The following is a 19214-nucleotide window of genomic DNA, read 5'->3' on the forward strand; positions in this document are numbered from 1 at the left end:
GCCAGAATGAAACCAGCAGGCAGAAAGAATGTGTCTCCTAACTTTCACAGAGAACTCTCTAAGTGGAGGCTAATGATAAGAAAGAAAATGATTTATCCCAGATGTGTCTATTAGCAGAATTATGGGACAATATTGTTCAATAAAATCCAAATAGACAATACAGTTGGTAAAGTGACAATTGTTTAGCATTATTAAAAAGGGAGAAAACAATGTCTGCTATAGATGTGGGGTAACCCTGAAAAACATTTTTCTTCTTAAAATGGTTTTGTCCAGCTGGAGAGAAAGAAATAAAAGAAAACATGAAAGCCAATAAAAGAATAATGTGAGCATGAAAGACCATCATTAATCTTCTATTCAAATGGCAGTCACAGTGCACAATAAGTGAAAGCCTTTTAATAGCAATTCTTGGGCCAGGCATGGTGACTCACCTGTAAACCCACCACTTTGGGAGGCCGAGGTGGGCGGATCACAAAGTCAGGAGATTGAGACCATCCTGGTCAACATGGTGAAACCCCATCTCTACTAAAAAAATACTAAAAATTAGCCAGCCATGGTGGTGGGCATCTGTAGTTCCAGCTACTCAGAAGGCTGAGGCAGGGAATTTGCTTGAACACAAGAGGCAGAGGTTGCAGTGGGCCAAGATCGAATCACTGCACTCCAGCCTGGGCAACAGTGCCAGACTCCCTCTTAAAAAAAAAAAAAAAAAAAAAAAAAGCAATTCTTTTCAGAGACAAAACTAAGTATATGACAATATACTCAGAAGTTAACAAGTGGTCCCATTACATATCTGATTCTGGAGTCATGCAAATTACCCCCAAACCACAAGTTTAATGGTGTCTTGGTTTAAAAATCAAACATAACTTCACATATTTTGCAAAAGAGAAAGTTTAAAGTGATAATTTTTAGCAAAGTTTTCTGTGTGTAGATATGAGTCATTTATTCTCTTAAGAAACTTTAATGGTATTAACTGCATGATTTTTCCCTTCCTAGATTTGATACAGGCATATGAAGTGGAGTCGGAGCAAGGAGAGGAAAGGGCACAGGAGGAGGAAAACTGGGTAGGGGGTTGTGGGGAGGGGCCACTGAGGCCAAGGAGAAAGAGGAAGAGCCCTGGAAGGGGGGTCCTGCTTAATTCAAATTCTCCTCTTTACCAATAACTTTTAAACAGTTGACCACTGAGATAGCTCAAGTATGAACTAAGTCTGTGCATGAAGTGATCTTCATCTCTCAAGCTATCATCATAAATATTTATTGAATAACTTCCGTGTCCTAGACTCTGTAATCTCCTTCACTGCTTTTAAGAAATTGGGAAATCCCTTTTGGAGACCAAGTAGTTAAGAGAGATGTGATCTGAATTTTTCACTAGGAAGTTGTTTAGAGACACTGCATAAAATAGTAATAGTGCTATATGGAATGATAAAAATAAATTTATTTAGAGAAAATATACAATATTTCTTGGCTAGACAAAGGCAAATACCCAACACAGTGGAGTTCAATTGTTAAAATGAGTGACCACTGCTACAGGTCACTTCCACATGTCGTGTGTGTACAAACGACCATCAGCACAGTGATGAGGCAGCCAAATGATTCCCACTGGCTATGCCAACAGTTGCTTCATATCATGCTGAAGAAAACATACAGGAAAACAAGCCAAGAAAAGTCCACTGCATGAGTATGAGGTCGTTTTGTTTATTTAAGGGTGATCTTTTTTCTTTTTTTTTTGAGACAGGGTCTCACTCTGTCACCCAGGCTGGAGGATACTGGCACAATCACAGCTCAAGGCAGCCTCAACCTCTAGGGTTCAGGTGACCCTCCTACTTTAGCTTCCCAAGTAGCTGGGACTACAGATGTCTGCTACCACACCCAGCTAATTTTTCAATTTTTTGTGGAGATGGGGTTTTGCCATGTTGCCCAGGCTGGTCTCAAACTCCTGAGCTCAAATGCTCTGCCTGCCTAGGCTTCCCAAAGTGCTGAGATTACAGGTGTGAGTCACTGTGCCTGGCCAAGGGTGATGTTTAAATGGCTTAACAGTTCACCAGCTAGGAGTCTCTAGATTGGTATTGCAACCAACTTCATTTCTGTACAGATCATGAATTAACAAATGTCTTCAAACCCAAGAATAACCTTTAAAACAAATCCTTATTTGACAATAAACACACATATTTATGACATGGCCTTAAACACTACTGTTTTGTACACTCTGAAATATGATCGTTTTCCATTCCAAGATCATGTCATAGATTAATAGACTAATAGAGAATTTTATTATTGCTGTTCAATTGCACTAATGCCCAGTAGTAGCCTATGGTCCATTCTTCATCATTCAAGTTTATAAAAAGTAAAGCTGGAACTTCAGTCATGGTCAGCTGGCTAACCACAAGTCCTCTTTCACACTCCACCGTAAATAAGAGAGTTATTTTGGAACTGCTGGTCCAAGTCATTTGGGGTTCCTCTGCCCAGCCACCGAATAAGGAGGCCCAAACTTTAATCATCTTTAGCAGAAGAACTTTAGTTAATAAGTATCAAGTGATCATCACTTCTTTTCCTGTAACAGAAAGGGAAAGGAGAAAAGAGAAAACATAATAATTTAAAATCTTTGAGGAGCAATAGGAATACTCTGTATTCTAGGCTCAATAGATTATAGACATGTTGAATGAAACATAAAAGAGGAAGAAAAATTAAGACAAGCAATGTACTCTGATTATTTACCAATGTTTAGAATAAATAAGTAAACAGATAACAGAGAAGGACGATGTACGCTGTTTGAGGTTTGAGTAGATGCTTTGGAAACACTGTGAGGAGTCAACTGTCTCTTAAGAACTTCCATGCCCCCAGGGAGGGGAACATCATACACTGGGGCCTCTTGGCTAAGGGAAAGGGGAGGGAGAGGATTAGGACAAATATCTAATGCATGCGAAGCTTAAAACCTAGGTGACAAGTTGACAGGTGAAGCAAACCACCATGGCACATATATGCCTATGTAACAAACCTGCATGTTCAGCACAGGTATCCCAGAACTTAAAGTAAATTTTTTTAAAAAAGAAAAACATGTCACATTTATGTTTTACTCAGTAAGTATATCAGTTTGATTCTGACAAAAAAAAAAAAAAAAAAAAGAAATATTCATGTCCCTTGGCTAACAAGGCCTTATCAATGACTAGAACAGCCAATTTTCCTCCTTCACTGCAGTAGAGGAAGAGAAAGATTAATTCTGCATCTGTTCAACCAAGCATCTCTCTCCAAAGAACCACATCATTTTAGAAGTGGAAGAGGTTTCAGAGGTCATCTGGTCCATCTAAGAGGTTTAGGAGAGGTCACAGGACACACTTGGTTAATGGCAGTGTCCAAAATGAAAAGCCCAGGTGTTCTGATGTTCAGGCTAGAGGCTCTCTCAATAACTCAAAGGAGGATCAAATGTGTGCTGGTTGTTGGATTGTTCTGTTGAAGAAGAGTGACCACAGCCATCCTCTGCAGGAAGTAGCATTGAGATAGCAGGTGCCATTTGTCATGGTCACCAGACAGGCGCATAGAGACCAATCTTTGCAGCACTGAATCTTTATATTCCTCTTTACCCTTCATTCACAGATTTCCTCAATTTCAGTCCATTCTTCTGTTCCTAGTTTTTATTTTACTTTTTAAAAAGTCAGGGTCTCACTACCTTGCCCATGCTGGTCTCAAAACCCTGAGCTCAAGTGATCCTCCTGCCCTGGCCTCCCAAAGTGCCGGGACTACAGGCATGAGCCACTGTACCCAGCCCCATTCCTAGCGTTTAAACACATCAAGCTATACTTAATTTTTGATAGAGTCAAAGCCATCACTTTTTCTCAAGGTTCCATTACAACCCATTTCCTTCCATCAGGGCCTAGGCCCTTCATTCACTCTGCAGGGTCCTGGGATCTAGGCTTTGGTCTAATGATTCCACTAAAACTGTTATAGCTGACTTCACCCGGGACCATCATTTGGCCAAATATAGTTACAGCTACTTCTGTCTTTATTCTTTGATATCCTCTTTTTCAAAACTTTCATCATCCTAGTTCTTCAGTTGATCTCCTTGGTGGATTCTCTTGTTCCCTTGAATTCTTTCATTCTTTATGAGGAGCAGACCCTCTGTCTCACCATGCATCTTTGCAACAACGCTCAGCACACCTTAGGGTGAACTGTGCTGCTGCTGCTCCTTGCGTCTCACCGCTCAGATCCAATCTTACCCAAAAGTCTTCAGGTCCACACCTTCAATCTTTCACTTGTTCCATAGGGCTGCATGAGAAAACATTTAACAACCTCCTAGGACTTCATGTGTCACAAACACCAAAGACATATCAGCTAGGTTTTAGAATTCATAACTACATTTTCCAATGAAGTTTTCCCCCCTTACAGTAAAAAAGAGATTTTGAGAGACTTTCCTTATACAAGGTACCTCGTAGCAGTCAACTGCTTATTAAGAAAATTAATTTCCTTTATCCCAGCTTTCACAGCAACGATTTAGTGCTCTGAGAAAATAAGGTGTGGTTCTGAAAACAACTCTTCTCAGATCTCATTTTCTGTTTATCGGACATCCTCTCGATCTGCTCAATCATGTCATTTTAAGTCCCAAGATGCTATATGAATTGATTAACAGAAAAATATATCCTGTGGTTTTAAATAGCAATTATGTTTTCCTAGCTTCCTTCAGGAATATGGGTTAGAGAATCCTTCCAAAAAGAAAAAACATGTGTAGGGTATACTTTTAGTTACAAACTGGCACCCCTGACTTCAGATGAAAGCAAACATAGGCACATCAAAAAAAATAGTCTTCACCTGACCCCCATTCTAGTCCACAAATCACTACGCAATATGCTTTGTCCACTGAGGTCTAGACCAGGCATCCCCAAACTTTTTACACAGGGGGCCAGTTCACTGTCCCTCAGACTGTTGGAGGGCCGCCACATACTGTGCCCCTCTTATTGACCACCAATGATAGAGGTGCCCCTTCCTGAAGTGCAGCGGGGGGCTGGATAAATGGCCTCAGGGGGCCGCATGCGGCCCACGGGCCGTAGTTTGGGGATGCCAGGTCTAGACCATTCCCCTACATGTCCTAATGAACAGAAGGCAAAGCACAGCTGGGCAAGGAAGAGCTACAGGTGTGCATTGCTAACCAAGCACTTGGACAGCCTCCTCCCAGGGAGGTTTCCTGCTCTGATCAAGAAAGGTTGCTTGAACAACACACTGTGAAAAGGGAAAATGCCTCTGACATTCCCAGAGTTCCAACTCTAAAAATAAGGGCTTTGACCTCTTACTTGGGCCACTTAAGAGTTCAGCCTCTTGACTTTAGGGACATAATTTATGCCTTCTCCTAATAGTCTTACAGTATTCCTAAGAGATTACAATCACATCATGTAGCTTTCTACACAACCTCCCCAATGCTCACCCCTCAACCCCAAGTCCTCTGCTTGGGAAGTGCCCCAGGAGACCTGGACCTTGAGTCAGTGTTGGGAGGAAGGGTACCTGATGTCCCGGTCAAGCCCGTGAAGCCCATGGGGCCTGCTGCGTGGGGTGGGGTCGTAGGGAGGCTGTTTGCCTCCACGTCTAGGAAGGCCTGTGAGAGGAGCAATCAGGACTTCCAGACGACTTAGCTCAGCCCTCCTTGGGCCCAGTTCCAGAATAGTGTTCCCCTATCAAGGCTGTGACTAGGTCAGGCAGGGATCCATGCCCTGTCCCTCGCCCACTACCTTCAGGCCATTTAGAGTTGTACTTTACAAAGATCACCGTGGGCTCCAGCTGCCAAGCCACCAAGTTTCTTCTACACTTCTTGTAGAAGAAACAATTCATTTCTAAAGCCAATTTTAGTGGGAGGAAAGAAGAGAAAGATGAATTATTTCCCACTATTGCAGGGGCTTTTTCTTAAGGCAACAGAGCAGCCCACTACCGAAGCATGGAGCTTAAACATGATACTGACCTCTTCCGACAGCAGATGCAGGACAGGAAGGCTGAGAACTCTTTCTGATACTCTTCTTTGCTACTGCATTCCTTCAGGAATTCCTGCAAATCTGTTTCTGGAAACCCATTCTGTTGGAATTTCTTTAGAAAGTACACAATGTTGTTACCTTATTTATAAAGCATGAGAAATTGCTCTTTTGTCAACAAGCCAAGCCCACCTTTACTAAAATAAAACTCTCCCACATTGCTATCTCAGATTCAAGAACTGATATTAACAATGATGAATCAATCTGTCAGTCCCAGAACACCAAGCCAGGGCCACTATGGGAACAGAGAACAATCCAGGGAAAAACTTCAGAAAGAAAGCAGGGGAGAGCCAGGGAGAGGTTTGTTTTAAAAAGGTAATAAAAAAGGTAATAAAGGAAATAATCAAAAGACAAAAGTCTAGTCTGTGTACAATGGCTCATGCCTGTAATCCTAGCACTTTGGGAAGACAAGGAGAGAGGATCGCTTGATCCCAGGGGTTTGAGACCAGCCTGGGCAAGATGGTGAGACCCTATCTCTATAAAAAAATACAAAAATTATCTTGGTATGGTAGTGTGCACCTGTAGTCCCAGCTACTTTGGAGGCTGAGGCAGGAGGATTGACTGAGCCCAGGAGTTGGAAGTAGGATCACACCACTGTCCTCCAGCCTGGGCAACAGAGCAAGACCCTCTCTTAAAAAAAAAAGTCTTAAGCTTTAATGCTAACAGCAAGACTAGATAAGACCTCCCCACTCCATATACACATTGGCAATGTAGACTCTGCCTGGGAAGTAATCACTATTTCCTCTACTTTAATGGAAGTTGGTCACTTAGTGGGACAGAAGACAGTAGATTTTTCCAAGCAGACACAAAGACTCCCTCCCCTCATGCTTAATAAGACAACCCACTTCAACACGGAGGTTCCCCTGCTCCTCTGTAGCAGGAGTGTGCACCTCTTCCTTCTCCATGCAAGCCCTGCTGCAAGAGCCAACTACCATTCCCACTTGAATCTTATCTCCCCACACACTCAAAAGGTATTCTGGAGTTTCCCCAATGGACTGGCTTTCTTCTGCATTATTCTGAGAAAGCGGTTAAGCAGAACACAGCCCTGACAAAGGCAGGCACCCCTGGTTTTTCAGTCACTGACCCTGAAGCAGGGTTTTCTAAGCATGATCATCTGCTGTGGAGATGATACCAGCACCCTAATCAGTTAAATGGGCCTAGTCTGAAAGGATACAGAACCTATCAGGTAGCTTAAGAAAGTAGGAAGCTAGGGTGGGCACAGTGGCTCACACCTGCAATCCCAGCACTTTGGGAAGCCAAGATGGGCAGATCATGGGGTCAGGAGTTCAAGACCAGCCTGACCAAGACAGTGAAACCCTGTCTCTACTAAAAATACAAAAAAAAAAAAAAAAAAAAAAAAAAAAAAGCCGGGCATGGTGGCTGGTGCCTGTAATCCCAGCTACTCAGGAGGCTGAGGCAGGAGAATCGCTTGAACCTGGGAAGCAGAGGTTGTAGTGAGCAGAGATCGCGCCATTGCACTCCAGCCTGGGCAACAGAGTGAGGCTCCAAAAAAGGAAAGGGAAGGGAGGGGAAAGGAAGGGAAGGGGAGGAAGAAGCTAAACAGTCACAAAAGCCTTAGTTTTCAAAATTTTAAGGAAACCTGTGCCATGACAGTAGCCATATCATCCAGTGTGAGCTGTAGCAATATCTGAGAGTTGTCAGGGTGCCAGTCACCTCTCATCCCTGAAACTTATGACTCTATCCTAAGTTTCAGGTAGCCATACTGGCAGTTTTGTCTGTCAGGGCTGAGACCAGCAGCCCGACTACCTGACTCACCCCATTCCACCCATCCTTACCCCATTTTCGTTCTGTTTCCCACCACCCCTCCAAACCGATCCACCCTGCTGTGGGTAACAGGGACAATTTCCTAAAATTCATCTCCAGCCTTTAAAAAGTCTACCTCAAAATCTGAACTGTAATATTTTAAGTATGTTTTTAAAATATGGTATTTTTCTATAATCTATACAGAATTTGCAGTGATTTTTTTTTTGGCAGCAATTATTGATAATTACTTACCTTAATGGTGTCATAAGAATCTGTAATAAGTGCAATAAAAAGGCTGAGAATCATATATATAAAAAGGCTGATAAAAGAATATAAATACAGACGACTGAACAGCCACACCAAGATGCTCTTCTGCTGGATTTGGGCAAAGGTTGCAAACATGTCATCACCATTGACCAGAGAAAACAGACACTCAGCAACTGTGTTCAGATTTTCAAACTGTAGGGAGAAATAAAAATTAGGTTCTGAAATAGAGTATTCTAAAAAGCCAACGGTATCCAGTTAGCTTGTTTTGTTAACATTGTCTTTGTCATTTGTAGTAGCGGTAACTTATTTATTTTAAGATGCTAGAACACCATAAGAAGTAGGAAAACATTATTCAAAAATCCCCTCTGGGCTGGGCACAGTGGCTCATGCCTATAATCCCAGCACTCTGGGAGGCCAAGGTTGGAGGATCACTTGAACCCAGGAGTTTGAGACCAGCTTGGGCAAGATTACAAGACGTGATCTCTACAAAAAAATACAAAAATCATGTGGGCATGGTGGTTTGCCTGTAGTCCCAGCTATTTGGGAGGCTGGGGTGGGAGAATCTCGAGTCCAGGAGGTTCAGGGTGCAGTGAGCCAAGGTTGTGCTACTACACTGCAGTCTAGGGGACAGAGCAAGACCCTGCCTCTTTAAAACACTCACACATGCACACACACGCACACGCGCGCGCACACACACACACACACACACACCCCTCTCTATACTCTCAAAGATAATCTCTTGACAATTCCCTCAGTTTTCCCTGATTTTTTTTTAAATATATTTGTGGTCATATCATCTAACAATTTAGATCCCAGTTTTTCTCCTAATTAACGTAAGCATCTTCTTATGTTTTCTATACTTAGAGAGCATTTGTGGGTTTTTTGTTTTATTTTATTTTTTTGAGACGGAGTCTCACTCTGCTGCCCAGGCTGAAGTGCAGTGCAATCCCAGCTCACTGCAACCTCTGCCTCCAGTGTTCAAGTGATTCTCATACCTCACCCTCCCAAATAGATGGGACTACAGGTGTGTGCCACCAAGCCTGGCTAATTTTTGTATTTTTAGTAGAGATAGGGTTTCACCATGTTGGCCAGGCTGGTCTCAGACTCTTGGCCTCAGGTGATCCACCTGCCTCAACCTCCCAAAATGTTTGGATTACAGGCATGAGCCATGGCGCCCAGCTGACATTTGTTATATAACAGACCATTCCTTGGAAATGCCAACAAAACTTTCCACCACCCTAACCAGAAAAATGAGCTTTTTTTCTAAATTGCCCTATTTCTGTCAGTGATTCCAATCTCTTACCAAAGAACCAGTCTGAAATAAGTAAGTCCTTAGAACTCTGTGTTGAACTGATTACTCTTCTCCCTTTCAGTCTTCTAAGGCCTGTCCGTTCCTATCACATGTTTCTCCGATCTGCCCTTTCTACTCTACTGTGATGTCAACATGAATTTCTGAATTATTACAGAAACTTCCAAGGAAGTCTCTTTTACTCTAATCTCTTCACTCTCCCCAGTCGAAGCTGCAGGAAAACCTGTACCTGAAGAAGATGGCTTTCAGGTCATTTCTCCCTTGTGAGAGTATACAAAGTCTGGATGCAAAATAAAAGTCCAAACCAAGAAGGTTGTGGTAAGTTCCCCCTTCATCCAGCCTCATCACATCTCCTCCTTGTCAATTTTTCTTTTTTTCTGAGACCGAGTCTGACTCTGTTGCCCAGGCTGGAGTGCAATGGTATGGTCTTGGCTCACTGCAACCTCTGCCTCCGAGGTTCAAGTGATTCTCCTGCCTCAGCCTTCTCAGTAGCTGGCACTGCAGGTGCATGCCACCACACCCAGCTAATTTTTGTATTTTTAGTAGAGACAGGGTTTCACTATCTTGGCCAGGTTGGTCTCGAACTCCTGACCTTGTGGTCTGCCTGCCTCGGCCTCCCAAAGTGCTGGGATTACAGGAATGAGCCACCGTGCCCGGCCTCCTCCTTGTCAATGTTAACACACTGTGCTTACCTCCTCCAACACCAGGCCCATCCCGACACTTTTCCCTCATGGAATTTATTCTCCTCACCTGCTGCATCCTTCTCTTCTCTGTGTCCAGTTAAGCCAATGCTCAAGAATTAATTCAGAGTGTACTTCAAGACAGAGTGCCCTGGCACCTCCAGTCCTTTCTCTGAACTCCGTATCGGTAAGAATCACAGAATGAACTACGGATGGTCTTCTAATTATTTTTACGCACACTTCCCTGTCCTGCAACTAGATACAAATATCATGCCTTACACTACCAGCCAAGCCATGTGGTTGGACCAGGCAAGCCAAATTGGTGGCCAAGGGAGAGGATCCACAAATGCACCCCAAACAAGGATCCCACTCACGGCTTTGCTGCATCAGCAAAAACTCTGAGGCACTCAAGTACTTCTCCATAAAGACCTAGAGAAAATATCCAGTTGAACAAATCACTTAACAATATGTAGATTATTTAACAGTAAAACGGGGGTTGCCAGAGTAAATATTTTCCATACCCTACACTAGCCTTGAAACATTGAAGTTAAAGCTTAAAACACTGACACTAAAGTAGGTTTCTATGGATGTCAATTACAACTCTGACAGCACCATTAATAATTCATATTTCTCAGTTTCTTTTGGAATCCAGTCAACTCCTTTCTCTATCTGCAAGAACTCCAAGCACAACTGTCTGTGCTTCAGGTTTCAACTGCAAATAGCTAGTTGGTCAGTACATGTCATATTCATTTCTTAATTTTCTGTTTAGTTACTTATCAGGCTAGACACAATATCTGTCTCAATGTTAACATTATTCATAACCATTTTACCTCCACCTCCTCTTGTAAATGTGAGAATTATTTTAACACACCAAAGAGTTAAAACAGAGACCCAGTTAATTTTAGGTGTTTGGTAACACCCTGCCATTTTGTACAAGAAGTGGCTGTGAACCAGAGTCTATTTCAGTGGCCAAATGCCATAGTAGAATTGAGCTTAAAAATACTCAAGGTCCTAATGTGCATCCAGTCTAGAAGGACCACATTTGTAGGGCATTCCTTTGGTTTTTGAGAGATCACAGCCCCTGGAAAGCAGGTATTACATACACACACACACACACACATACACACACACACACACACACACACACACACACACACTCTCTCTCTCTCTCTCTGTCTCTCTCTCTCTCTCTCTCTCTCTCTCTCTGTCTCTCTCTCTCTCTCTCTCTCTCTCTCTCTCTCTCTCTCTCTCATTGCTTTTTGTTTGTTCAACAAACTTGTTGGGCACCTGCCATGGTCTATGTACTAAGCTGGAGACTGGGAACGTAAAGAGAAACAAGCCATAGTTCCTGCCCTCCAAGAACTTGGTCTACAAGAACCTAGCAATGTTGGGCGCACAGTAGACATTTAATACTTATTAAATGGCTATTTCCTTAAACAGCCCCCATAGGTTCTCTGGGACCACAGCAAGAACCCAACCACTCATTTCACAAATGGTAATTTTGCAGTTGGGCCAAAAACATTTCATTTCAATGAAAACATAACCTGCAATGGCTTAGGTCAGAGAATGACATAAATATCTGCTTTAAGAGCTGATGCCAAGAATCTCACGCAAACTTTAGGCAAAATGTTTTAGCTGGCTAATGGTTCTTTTAAATGAGAGGTACTTGGCTAAAACCAGAGGCCTTGGAAGGAGGAAAACGTAATGCAGAGTCTGCTGAACTTTGACCCATGGCCTCAGCAAAGTTCAACAGTTTTTCAAGCCTTGGTCTTCTCATTTGTAAAATGGGGACAAACCAAGGCTATGAGTTATTCCTCATAGACCAAAAAAGTCCTCTGGAAATGTAAAAGCCACATTCGAGTAATGTTTAATAATTCAAGATTTGGTTTGGAAGAACATTAACAGTCTGTTCCTTGCCCTTGGTGTCCAGACATTTTGAGAGGGCATTGTGCCAAAGTCCATTAGTGCTGGGAACACACATCAGTAGGATACTTTTTGTATCTTGACTCGCTTACCGTTGAGCCCCTGAAATCAGATGCCTAACAGGAAGACAGGAAGCTGAAGTGTTATGAGACTCCAGCTATCAGTCAAACAGTAGTATAGAATTACAGTTTTCCTGATGTCTCTTTTTAGCTGTTTTGTTTTAAAGAAAGAATTAGCTTTCACAATCAAGATTGCTGTGATTCTAAAAATCCTACAAAAATGCCTGCTTGGAACGCTCAGCGTTTCAAGGCTTCAGGTAATCCTAAAAGTCCTCTGACTCAGACACTGGCAGAGCCTGAACATGCTGACAGCTTAGATTAATTTGGGGGTAAGGATGCAAGGGGCAATAAAATACTCTAACTTCAGATTCAAAGAGTCAGCAATATGGAGAAGAAAAACACAAAATTCCAAAACCAGACTAACGTTTTCTTTTTCTCCCCTGACTTGTACATTCAGTGAATTAACTCAACTGTGCATTTCCCCAACATATCAGCCTGGTGAGAGATGCCGTAAACAGACCTACGGGCAACCCTACAGACATCCCCTAATCCTCCACTCCTCTGCGGAGGCGGGTAAAGGGAAAGCTGATATTAAGTGACAGACGTAAGTCTAGAGCTGCAATGTCCATAATGGTAGTCACCAGCCACGTTTGGCTAGCCAGCATCCAATAGGTAGCTAGTCCAAATTGAGATGTGCTGTGAGGATAAAATATTCACTAGATCAAAAAGACTAGTATGAAGGAAAGTAAAATATTTCAATATTTTATAATGAATACATGCTGAAATGTTTTAGGTATATCAGGTTTAAAATACATCACTGAAATTAATTTCATCAGTTTTTTATTTCTTAATGTGGATACTAGAAAATTTTATGGTATAGGCAAGGCTCTCAGTTATAGCCCAAATTGCATTTTTCTTGGACAGTGCTGGTTCAGAAGATCCCAATTTCACCTGAATCCTTTGAAAGGACAAAATTGAACATATGGAAATGCAGTCAGGCTCACAAAACAAGTAACCTCATTTTCCACGACGTGACCTTGACATTATTGAGAGAATGAGACTGACTACATGGCTGTCCAATCATGCTTGATCTCCAAGTACAAGCCTGTTTCTTGTCAGACTAAATGCTCTCCTGCAATGATCTGTTTTAGATAATACCAAGAAAAGCCTTACAGAGTATGGGTCAAAGCACAGGTACTGGAGTCAGGCTGACTTGGGTTTGAATCCCATCTCTGCCGTTTTCTAGCTGGGTAATCTCAGGAATATTATTTAATATATTAAGGTGCCTATTTTCTGTGAAAGGATCATCAGATTTCCTCACAGAGAAGGGGAGGGAAGGGTTAACACAGCAAGGGAGAGGAAGAATCCTGGGCACCATGCCTAACAGACAGCATTTGAGAATGGCAGCCATCTAGTAAAATTCAAGCAACCTTATCTGAGCACCTTCCAGAATAATGATGAGGTAGGGCAGATGGGGGTGGGGTGCAAAGGAGATGGGACCACTCGTCCAGAGACCGGGTCAGTGAATTAAAGCCAAATCCTCAGGCACAGTATTTTATTCCACACAGTGCAACACTGCCCTCTAGTGACAAAGAGGTGGAAAAGCTTTCAGAGCATGAGGCAAGTAAGGAAGAAAAATACGTTTTTCCAGGCTCTGACAGTAAGTTCTCCAAATCAGAAATATCATAGCAAAGAATAATTTTTTCTCATGAGTCACCTTTAAAACAGTGACATGGAATTTGAAGAGCAATAATATTACCTAGATTTACTACTAACCCAGAGGTTGTCACTTTGTTAATTATATAATATCTCAAATAGGAGAAACAATAATTCTCTCTAGACATATTAAATGTGACGCTTGAAAACGAGAAAGTCAGACTGTGCCAGGTTACCTAGCATTATTCTGATAGGACATCTATCAGAATAATAACAAAGAGTAAGCTATACATTAATCTTAAACCACTGTTCATTAATCTTAAAGGTTTAAGATTAATGTATAGATTACTCTTTGTTAACAGTTTGTAAACCAGATTTGATCATATGTTCTTTGGCTAATGGTACTAACAAGGTCAAAACTTAAGGCTGCACTGGTATACAAACTTGGAAGCAATACTTGCCACTTTTAACCTCTTTTCTCCTTGCAGAGCATCTAAGTGAGGAAAACAGTACCTAGGCTGTTGTGGGGAGTAAGTAAGAAAGAAAACAGAAAAGCCCAACAGAGTGTCTAACACACAAGCAGTAAGTGTTAGCTGATGCTAGTTTTGTTGTTTCTATCGTTCCAACTGCCACAGGCCCATGGAGGAAAAACCATAAGATGAAATAACTCCTTTTACTTTTTTGGGTTAAAAACAAGGCTTACCTAGTTTCATTTCCTGATGTATCTACCAATCAAACGTATCATTTTATAACAAGAACATCTTAGCATAACTTTGCTGTCCCTGAGATTATAATGCTAACCGAAGTTTGGTAATAGTCTAGAATTCAGATGCTGATCTTTAATAAGGTACAAAGATGATGCTGTAACCAAAACCATCTGCAGAGACAAGACATGTCACCATTTCTATCATAAACCTACTATGGTTCTTCTCTGCCCATCTTCATTCTTCTCAATTATCTTGGATGAAAAACATAATACATTAAATTGGAAATTTTTAATAGGAATTTTTTCCTCACTTAATTTTCATTTTTAATATAGTGATCTCATCTCCAAACATTTCCCAGTTGATGATCACTTGGTAACTATGTGACCCCTTAAGCCAGCCCCAGACAACTATAATCCATGCTTTCTTGTCTTGTACAGTTCTTGGTTCAATATCCTATAGTCACTTCTATATCCTGAAAAGAAAAAAAAAAAAAAAAAACGATAAAAAGATATGTGCTTACTGACATCAAGGGTACGTGATAGAGAAGATTATGAAGCCAGTAAGTGCTAGAAACCCATGATCAAGAGTCCCACGTGCCCAGGTGCAGAAGGAAGAGTTTGTGCTACATACCTTGTCGTGGTATGGTCCTAAGACAATCCAGCCACAGAATGTGTAACCCAGATAAATCATGCCGGCACAAGCACAAAACCGAAGAACTTTTGGCAGTGAGGCCTGCATTGTTAAAATCAGCACCTGAAAAAAAAAGGATTAACGGGATGGATGAAATGGAAAAGTAGCTATCAGATCCCAACAAATAAACGAGTCTCAAGTGCAGTGTCACTGCCCAGCGCCACGTCCTTACATTATACGCCTGGAAATAACCCAGGTATCTGATGACTCCAACCCAAACAAAGAGCGTAGAGGTTCCAAGCAAAATGCTGCACAGATCATAGTTTGTGAGATTCTAAGGAATGAAAAGATACATGAATAAATAAACAAGAAAAAGAGACAAATGAGTAAAATATTTGATTCCACTTAGCTTATTAACCTTACTTTAAACCAATTTATAAAAAGGAACTATCTGCCTCCCTATAGGTGATAGTAAGAGTTCTTTAAAGAAAAGAAGAAAAACAGAATATAATTCCAAATGTGTTTCTCATGTTCTTTTAGTATTTAGATTAGTTTAACTAAATTTTTTTTCCAAATAATACTCTGAAATAGAAATTGCGTTTATCACTGACCTAGGCATTCGAGGACATAAATTAATGGTGTTTGTTAAGTATCAGATAATACAATTCAGCTGCTTTTGAAAGAAAATTCCAACATGATTTGCTAACACAGCTCCTGCTCTCAGGAAAATCTAGGGCTAGCTGAAAAGACAAAACACAAACCTGATTCTCATATAATATGCTAAATGCAGTGAAAGACACAATGCCTAGCCCGTCACAGAGGGACTGCCACAGACTCCACCCCAGAGCAAAGATGGGCCTGCAGGACAGCTTGGGAAGAAGCGTCACAGGTCAATGGACAAAGGCTGAACAACGGCACAATGCTGACAAGACCTCCTAGAGGGACAGGGTTAGAGCAGAGGCAGGAGCGGGAGGCAGAGCTGGATGGTGATGACCCCAGGGGCCATGCTGAGGGAGTCTGCTTCATCCCGAAGCAGGCCCTAAGAGGTAGAAAGAATGTTAACAGCCAGATAGACACTTCCAGAAAAGTCCCTGTGTCAACGGATCTCAGGGATATGAAACGGAAGATGGGAAAGCGGTTGAGGAGGCTGCGGTCACAGTTGGCCAAAGAGGAAGAGGCCTGAAGAAAGCCAGAGGGAGCCGGGTTGGGGCGGAGTGGGTGTCTTAGGGTTAGGAGTTAAGGCTGGTGGGCCCTCTGGCAAACAACAGAGAGTGGACCCAAAAACAGTGCGGTGAAGGAGTCGTCGAGGCTTAGTTAGGAGATCAAATCAACTAAGTTGTACAAAGGGCCAGGCTGTAGCAGCCATGCTGACATTCCTGCCCTCACCCCATCCGTCGGAGCACCCAATGGTCACAAATCCTCCCTGCAGGCTCTTGGCATGCAGGTTCAGGGAAGGGACTGGTTTAAGGGTAAGCTGCTCCTTTTGCAACTTAAAAAGAAATATGAGGCCCAAATAACCAGTGTTCTCCAGTTTAGTCACTATTCTGGAGCTGTCGCCAACTTTTGTTCCACAGTTTCCTACTTTCCCTTCACGAGGAACCAGGCCAGGAGAGGCCTCACTTGCGCTGCTGTGAGAAAAGGGAAGACACGAGAATCAAGTGGTCTCCAAAGGATCGGACGTCTTAAGATGCCTGTGGCCATCTGGGAGAAGATGAAGAAAATAAGACTTTAAATGGGCTTCCCTCACCTTCGCTTTGATTTCCATTTTTAATATGGAGCCAGTGATTGTCATTAGGTCGCTGATAATCACCAGGACGTACCAGCCGTTGATGAACTCCCACTGGTCCGCGTCACACACACGCCGCTTGTACTTCTCCAGGAAGAAATTTAGAAATCTCTATGGCAAACATTTAAAGAAGCATTTCTTACAAACCACACTGCCCTCTGGCAAGTGCAAAACAGTACTCTCTCCTGTAAAAGGACATGGTATTGCGTTTCCAACTCGTCAGATCCACCTCAAAGGTGGAAGTTACAGCACATACGTTCCCCCGTAAACTGAGTAACCATTCAATTGTCTGTGAAGTTCCCTCAAACATGAACTACATATGCTGTAACTCCAGCAGGCTCCTGTCATAACTAGAACACAGTACGTTCCAAATACTCTTCATATTATCAACATGTTCATTCCAATGACAACCCAATAAACCAGATTCTGGCAGGTCTATCATCCGGAGGAGGGAACTGAGGCACCAAGAGGCTAAGCCAGGATCCAAGTCCAGGCAGGCCAGCTCCAGAGTGTGTGCTCTGAATATAAGCCCCCTCCACCTTGGCAGGGACAGGACCTTAACTCTGCATTCAGAACATCAAGGTGATCAGGGAGCATTGAAGAGAGGTGGATATTTACAAAGGACATTGACAAAGGTCAGGATTATGCAAAATCAAATGCAGACTACGTCCCTGCTCCCCAAATGGTACTCTGTGGACTTCCGATCTCCCCTGACCCCAGTGTGCATTTGCACACATGCCACAAGCCAGAATAAGACGTGTGGGGAGCAGAAGTATACATTCCTAAGAGCCCTGAGGGTAAAAAGGCAAAATGAAACTCAGAGGAGAATTTTAAAACTATTTTAAACACAAAATAAAGTATTTTATGCTTCATTATACTCCATTTACCATGCCTCTCTGTCAAAATGAACTCTGATTTGAAGACAAAAGATGAAACCCACACATGCTATTACTCTGTTCTTCAGATCACTCCTAAATTGAAGAGGACCTTGTTATTCTGGAAACATTCAAAAGCCTGAGAGTTCACCACTGTGCATCTGTACTTATCAGCTCAGTTTTAAGCAGGATAATTATCTGATCCCACCTGACACACTCAGAGCCTTTACTCACTTCCTACACCTCAGGCTGACGAATGCCTCATAGGGGCAACTACTCAGAGGAATCTAATTTAGTCAAAAGGCTCCAAAAGAGGCAGGTGGCACAGCATTGGTGGTCCGCTGCTTGGGCAAACTGAGGGTGTGAGCCAAGAGGGCAGGAAGAGAAGGTAAACATACTCTTACCTTCCGTAACCTTAGAGCAAGAACAATGGATCTTGTACACAGAATAAGAGATGCCAAGCAAATCACAATGACAAATGCATCAAACGCCAGGACATACTGAGCATTTTTCTGAGCTGAGGAATAAAAACAGAATTCAAATGTTAAACACACCTTACAGGAAAATAATTGCCAAACAAAATGGAAGTGTGAAAAGAAGTTCAAATGATAAATGTTTTGCCTACTGTTAGAACAAAATGGTAAATATGAGAAAAAAATCACACTGCATTCATTCAGATGTACATATATAAGGCAAAACATTCCCTGATATAAAGCTCTACATTTTAAAACACGTGAACTGCTAATAAATGCACTCAAATTTATATATAAACATTTACTGAGAATAGTATTCAACAAAAAGTGAGCCATTTGGGCTCCATTTTTTTAAAGGAAAAATTTCTGACATACTCTGAATTCTTTCACATAAAAGCAGAGACATCAAGGTCACCATTAATAAGAGAACAAACAAATTAAAACAGCACCACTCAGAATCCCCACTTCTGCTTCTCAATCTCACTGTGCACTTTCCCAGGACATAGAGGCGATTCTACAGCCTTCTCTGTGCGTAGAGAAAATTGCTTCTTGACATGGAAGCAAGGAGGTGAGTGGTAATCAGATTTTTGGTTTGGCGCACACAGCAGCAAGGGGAATGTACAGGAGGAAGATGAAACTAACCTTCGTTTCTCTCAGACTTCATGATAGTGTCTCAGATCCCAGTCCGGCTCTCTCCTGCCTGGCCCCCACCTTCTCCACCCTGCAGCCACACTGGTCTTCCTTCTTTCCTGCTCTCGCCTCGGGGACTTTGCACATGCTGGTCCATCTGCCTGGAACAGCACTTCTCCCACACACACGGTTCAGATTATTTATTTTTAGCCTCAAGTTCCAAATGAAAAATCTCCCATCTGAGAACAGAATTCCTTAAATTCTCATCTCTCTTAGCCCCCTCCTATATGCTTTCATGGTTCTCAGTTACTACACACACCCAGAGTTTCTTTACTTTCTTCTGCACAACAGACACTGACCTTGTACTCACAAGTGCAAAGGCAGCCCAGCACGCACACAGAGACAGTGTAGAATGAGAAAGAACACAGTCTCTGGAGCCCAACAGCCTGGTTCTGA

General features: G+C 42.3%; 1 protein-coding gene across 3 annotated transcripts in view; it reads right to left on the reverse strand.

Moving 5' to 3' along the window:
* Positions 1-1411: 1411 nt before the first annotated feature.
* The window catches only part of MCOLN2 (mucolipin TRP cation channel 2), a 73618-nt gene continuing 55815 nt past the window's right edge, over positions 1412-19214 (reverse strand). For 2 of the 3 annotated variants that reach the window (XM_003921359.3, XM_074381095.1), the window contains exons 8-14: positions 18060-18172; positions 16742-16891; positions 15227-15328; positions 14995-15117; positions 8016-8222; positions 5933-6054; positions 1412-2545 (exon numbers count right to left, since the gene is read on the reverse strand). In XM_003921359.3, the coding sequence (XP_003921408.3) occupies positions 2509-2545; positions 5933-6054; positions 8016-8222; positions 14995-15117; positions 15227-15328; positions 16742-16891; positions 18060-18172 (854 nt within the window). In that variant the 3' untranslated portion in view covers positions 1412-2508. Of the gene's footprint in view, positions 2546-5932; positions 6055-8015; positions 14837-14994; positions 15118-15226; positions 15329-16741; positions 16892-18059; positions 18173-19214 lie in introns of those variants that run through there. The other variant, XM_010346921.3, reaches the window with a different exon arrangement.

Source organism: Saimiri boliviensis, chromosome 11 (genome assembly GCF_048565385.1).
Source record: "Saimiri boliviensis isolate mSaiBol1 chromosome 11, mSaiBol1.pri, whole genome shotgun sequence".
NCBI classification, from domain to species: Eukaryota; Metazoa; Chordata; class Mammalia; order Primates; family Cebidae; genus Saimiri; species Saimiri boliviensis.